The sequence below is a fragment of the Notothenia coriiceps genome, unplaced genomic scaffold (assembly GCF_000735185.1).
Source record: "Notothenia coriiceps isolate Sejong01 unplaced genomic scaffold, NC01 NC01_scaffold00020081, whole genome shotgun sequence".
Lineage (NCBI taxonomy): Eukaryota > Metazoa > Chordata > Actinopteri > Perciformes > Nototheniidae > Notothenia > Notothenia coriiceps.
Window position 1 is genome coordinate 188,758 of NW_011352782.1, and position 6,068 is coordinate 194,825.

A 6,068-nucleotide genomic window follows, 5' to 3' on the forward strand; every position below is an offset into this window, starting at 1 on the left:
TCTTGCGTTAAGCTAGTGGATGTTCTAGAATCCTTGACATTGCAGAAACATAGTCAAATAGAGTGAAATCACCACCATCCTACCCTGCATCCAACTCTGAAGGAAGGCCAATGTACCCATGTACCTCTGTCCCCCCCACAACCTGTCACTAGACAATGCTGCCTCCAGCCGTGCAGCTGGCTGGCTGCTGTCACACAGTCACCTCGGTCTTGCTGCCTGTACGGTAGTGGTGTGGCTGTGGTTGCTGCTGGTGGTGTGGTGGGATATAGTGGAGCTGCTCCATAGTGTGAGTCCGTCTGGAGGCAAACGCCTGTCTCTTGGTTGCTGTCTGGTTCAAGGCTAAAGTGTTGGAATGCCCAGTGCCTCCAGCCCCGGCCCCGACACCGACCCCGCCGCCATTGTTTGAGGCACTGGGATGGGAGTGCATTTTGGTCATCTTGTAGTGATCCATAAGTGGTGTGGTTGGAACGAACACGTCTGTGTGTGAGATGGCACGCGACATTGACTTGTCGCTTCCACGAAACCCGCCAGAAACACTGCTTACCATGCCACGCTTCAAAGACCTCATCAGCCTTTCCGGTGAGAGCAGAGGATCCTGGGATAACAGGCGGTCTTGTGAGTACAGGCGATCTTGTGAATAGAGGTGTTCTTGAGAGTAGTGGCGGTCCTTGGAGTAGATGTGGTCCTGTGACAGGAGTCGGTCCTTAGTGTAAATGCGATCATTAGAGTACAGACGGTCTTGGGAGGTGTGGCGGTCCTGCGGGAGGAGACGCTCCTGGGATCGAAGACGTTCCGCGGACAGGAGCTGTTCGTCTGAGAGGATGCGGCCTCCATATGGGGACATACCATTCGAAGATATGTTGTATTCCTGCTCTTGGGCTCTCTGAGGGGACAGCACGCGGTCCTGGGACATGGCCCTCTGGACACGACGGGGCCTCTGCCTTTGCTGAGACTGTGGCTGTGAAGACTGCGACTGGGGAGGGGCCTGGGAGGACTGCAGGGGCTGGCTCTGGAGCTGCTGGTCCCTGTGCTGTGAAACAAAGGATGAATGACGTTGGTTTATTCATAAGCTAAGGGGTAAAAGGCTCTGCCAGCTACCACTACAGGAAGAAGAGACAGATCGGCTTCAGCTACAAACTATTTAAAAACCGGAGACTCATTAGAGGCTTCTCAATTCTTAAATTTCCCCTCCTCGACTCCTCGGTCCTCCGGTCGTGACCCGGAAATGAATTTCAGCGCGCCATGAAGGACATCTAATTTCTCTAAATGCACATCGAGGACCGAGCATCGAGGAGGCTCTCTGGAGGAGCTATGACCGAGGATACACTGATGGGTCCTCCACAACTCTTCCGCGGATGCATTTCCGGGAACGGTGGAGGCGTGACGCACGGACGGACTTATCTCAGCCAATGACAGCTCTGCATGCATCCCCTGGATATTATTTTAGTAACTGCTTTCATCGCGATGCGATGTTTACAGTGAGAACAGCTGTGAGGTCCGTGCAGAAAGCAGAGCAGTGTGTAAAATATATATCACTCAGTATAACAGGCCTACTCTCTTTATTTGCTGTAGTTTAGTAGATAACTACAAACAGACTCATATTTTTCTAAGACCATTTAGTGCTTCACATAATAAAATGCACAACGGCTGTAGCCTGATTATGCTTTAGGTGCTGTAGGTGTGTGTGGTACAGTCCGTAGGTGTGTGTGTTGTACAGTGTGTAGGTGTGTGTGTGTGTGGTACAGTGCGTATATGCGGCAGACAGATGGGTCTCAGTTGGTTTGGTGTCCTATGCTTACTTTTAATACTTGTAAATACAACTTTTGGCCCGTAATTTCAATTCCCCATTTCAGCGACCAGAGGGGGGATATATTCAGTCTCTGATTGTGTTACGTTATTATGAGAGTGTTCTCATACTTGTTTGATTCTGAAATTGTATATATTTATATAAATGTGTGTGTGTGTGTGTGTGTGTGTGTGTGTGTGTGTGTGTGTGTGTGTGTGTGTGTGTGTGTGTGTGTGTGTCCGCATCTGTAGCCTGTTATTGTCTCATTATACCGCACTGTGAATGAATTAAAAGTAAATATATAAGTGGTCATGAACACATCTGTCCATCAGACAGAGTGCTGCTGTGCCTCCTGTCATCATTAATGGACGTCTCTTTAAAATGACCGCTCAGAGGAGAGGAGTTCTCATTTCTCTAACCGCCTGCTGCTTCCCCTCCTCTCTCCTCGGTTCCCCTCCTCAGTCCTCCGCTCGCATCTCCTGTGGGCGGGACTAAGACACAAGGATAGGAGTCGAGGAGGGGAAATGTAAGAATTGAGAAGCCTCTACCATAAAAAGTAAAGAACATGAACTTGTCTCAGAATCAGAAGGAATTTTACTAAGTTTTGTGGTGCATACATAAAAGTAAAACAACAATTAAAAGACAGATAGAGAACTAGAAAAAATATTAAAAATAATAAAAAATATAAATATAACAGTATTGACATTGCAATGGAACGGAATAAAAAGGAATAAAATATGGAATACAAATACAAATCTGCAGCAATCAGAAAATAAAACAGATATTGTTGTACATTTTGTGCATTCATGTAATTGGATGTCTGCACACTTAAACCAAGCACTTGTACCCACCTGCTCATGGGTCAGTTTTAGAACATGCAAGGGTAGAGTGCCTCTTGCTGCCAGGTCAGGCAGGTGGCGCTTGCGAGTGTAGTAGTCGTCGACTTCTTTATCTGCTGCAGGATAGATGGAAAAAACACAAGCAAGAAGTGAAGAGGAGATTCAGGGAGTGAAAGCAAGAAAACACAAGGCGAGGTGTAGAATGCAAGGGGAGACATCGGATAAAGTGGGATTGGAGAACATTGCGAACAATTCAGAGAATAGTTTTGGCGGACCCATCTGTATTCCACCTTTCTAAGCTTATGGAGGGGAATAGATTACAGAGAGGCACAGAGGAATCACTGCATGCAAGGCACATGACATCACACATCCAGGATTCCTCTGGGAATCTACAGGCAGCCCTGTCTGTGGGGGCAAAATGTCAAAGTTCATGTGAAAGTCTATGAACAAACATTGTCATATCATACAGATGTGGAGGGAAGCACGCAGGCACCTCATATACACATGCTTGGAATGTTATTGTATTATTGAACAATGATTTCATATTGAGAATTGTGTCCCTGAGTGTGTCCTTATTCTGTACAAACAACTGCAACATGCATTCAGTAGCAGATCACAAAGACAAGAATACATTTCCATAGATAGTAGAGTATCATCACTTGCATGCCACACAACCAGAAACACATGCACGAAGACTTTGGTACAGATCAACTAACATAGTGATACACACAAACTCTGTCAGACATCTTATTAATGTGACGAAATGCTGCATGAATTCAAAAATGGAACACGAATAAGTCAATTGTCATGATGACACACATCCTTTATTCTTTCTGGTCATAGCCATGAATGTTTAACCACCATACCAACTCAGGGGTGTCATTTTGATAGCGAGCATGAATGATGGAGAGCAGACCTCTCCACCTTGCAGATGACCCTGTGTCTGTCTTTTATAATATTGGCTGCAGCAGTTTTCACATCAGCTGTCAAGATTACATTCAGCCAGACTCTCCTTCAGCATCCAGCCACGGGTGCTAGCTGCAAATTCATTTGTTACGAGAGATAATAAAAATAAGATGTTCCATTTTCAATCGTAATAGTCTTCAGGATAAGGGCAGGAGGGCCTTGCAACTCATCAACCATATTATCAAGGAGTGAATGAATAACGTACTGTACTGTCCTGCACTGGAATGGGCTAAATGCTTCAGTTTGATTCCAATTTGCATGAATAAGCAGTGGCATTCTTCTCTTTTATGACCCAGCAATGAAACAGTGCTCTATCTTCCCTCTAGCACAATCCAACGTGATCTATCAGAGCACAGACACTAGTTGAGCACCAAAAAGAACCCGCAGAGCCTTTCGGCTATTTACTGAAACAAATCATTTGCTTTGGAATCAGAAAGAAAACTGGGAAGAATGAAGGACTGCCTAAAGATATGTTTTCATTTTAACACTGCTACTATCTTTGACATTCGAAATGATTTGCTTTTGTTTTACAGCCTTAATGATTACACTAGTTCTTCATGCAGAGGACGGTAATGGTTTTTCCTCCCAATACAACTGAATCCTGCCAACATGGTTTGCTTTTAGTCTGAAAAGATGCATGGCAGTTAAGAGTGGGAGCCAGTGTGGAGTGAGCCCTGACAGGATGAGTTGTAGATCGTCATCCTTCACTTTGACTGCATGCCAGCAGTAAAGTTGAGCAGTCAAGATAACATTACACAAGGCTTCAGGGATATTTGCGTTCCAGTCGAGGAATATCATGAGAAATCAATACTGAGACGGGTGGGGCAAAAAAAGCAGTTTAATTTACTTACTCGTTTCAAAATCAATAGTGGCCTTTAAGTGGAAATAGGGAAAGCATGGAATATCAATGAGTCATAGTTTAATGAGATGACAACGCTGATTTAATGAAGGATCAGATCTGATTCTGATTCAGCCTCTCCGTCCACTGAAATGATCAGGGAGTAGCAAAAATATATGGGGTCTTTCCCGACTCTAGGTCATCCTTCTCAGAGTGAGCAAATCCTTTTCACAGCTGAAACAACTCCCAGCTACTCAGTAAGTCCCGGTCAGGAAACTAAATGCAGTGTTTGCGTCATGCAGGGCTTCAGGGCAGGGAACCTACTCTTGCATTAGTGCAGTGAACTTGGACCTACTGAGTTTCTTCAGGGATGAGAACCGGCTGAGGTCGGCTTTGACGCCCGGCTCATAGGAGGGCGGCAGGTGAGACAGGCTCTGGAAGGAGCGTGAGAAAGACAGGTCGTAGGGCTCCGTCTGCGAGGTCAGGATGCCACTTATCCGATTGTTTTCTGGAGACACATACATACATACATACATACATACATACATACATACATACATACATACATACATACATACATACATACATACATACATACATACATACATACATGTACAGAGACAGAAGAGGGAAGAGAAAGAGATGGAAGGCTGGCTCCTCCTACCCTAGCTAGGAAATCTAGCTGGGAGGTGAGCTAGAGCCGGGCAGGCTAGAACTTTAGAGTCACAAAGACTTGAAGGCAGAGCTGAATTCAACACATTTCAAAGAAAAATCTCTCTAGTCTTTGTCCTCTTGAATTTTAGCAACACTTACTTAAGAAGAGAGCAGATCTGCCTGAGCTTTATTTCAGCACGGTATTGGAGAGTGCCAGCCTGCGAGAAATGTTTGCATATCTAAAACTCCAACTTGCTGGTGGCCGATTGGGGGGTATAGGCAGTCACATAAGGCACTCAGGGGGTGTTTGCTGTGGGACTGACTTGAATGGTGATGTAGTGGTCAGTGGTTTCACAGGAGGAAAGAGTGGTCCAGAATAAAAAGAAAATAAGACATCAAATGACAGAAGTGTGCTGGAGTGCTGCTCCTGACAGTGTTTGGATGTGATCCCGGGCAGGGAATGTTGGTGGGCTTTAGTTGAGGTGAAGTGATATGATGGCAGGAATATGCACAGAAAAGGAGGGCTGGGTTGGGGGGTAAGGGGTGGTGGTGTGGTGGTTACTCGACCAAAGCTCTCTGATACTTTCCCCTTCTCTTTACCATCCTCATACATGTACGCAAACATCTGAGTCAGTCCTATTCACCTCCGTCCTCCTTCAATCTTATCAGCCCCACCATGCTGCCACCCACTTCCCTTCACTCCTTAATTATTTCACTCCTGCTTTATATGCTTTCCCCAGCGTGCTGCGAGTCTGTCACACAGTGCAGAGCAGCGTGCATGGGTGCGGCCACAGCAGCCTCCAATGGACAGATACAAATAAGGCCTTAGTAACTGCTGCAGAATGGAGTGAAGGAAATGAAAGACGAGAAGAGATGGAGATAAAGATAATCTTAAAGGGAAAGAAGGAACAATTGTGTGAGATGAAGCAAGGAGGTAAGCCTGGGAGAATGGGACAGCTGAAGATTGGAGGCGGTCCTGGGGGGG

At 45.7% G+C, this 6,068-nt stretch overlaps 1 protein-coding gene across 1 annotated transcript in view; it reads right to left on the reverse strand.

The window, feature by feature from the left end:
- LOC104952511 (protein shisa-6 homolog) overlaps positions 1–6,068 on the reverse strand; it is a 65,845-nt gene continuing 59,777 nt past the window's right edge. The window contains exons 6-8 of the mRNA XM_010779348.1: positions 4,785–4,937; positions 2,638–2,741; positions 1–1,030 (exon numbers count right to left, since the gene is read on the reverse strand). Coding sequence (XP_010777650.1) covers positions 191–1,030; positions 2,638–2,741; positions 4,785–4,937 — 1,097 coding nt within the window. The 3' untranslated portion in view covers positions 1–190. The remainder of the gene's footprint in view (positions 1,031–2,637; positions 2,742–4,784; positions 4,938–6,068) is intronic.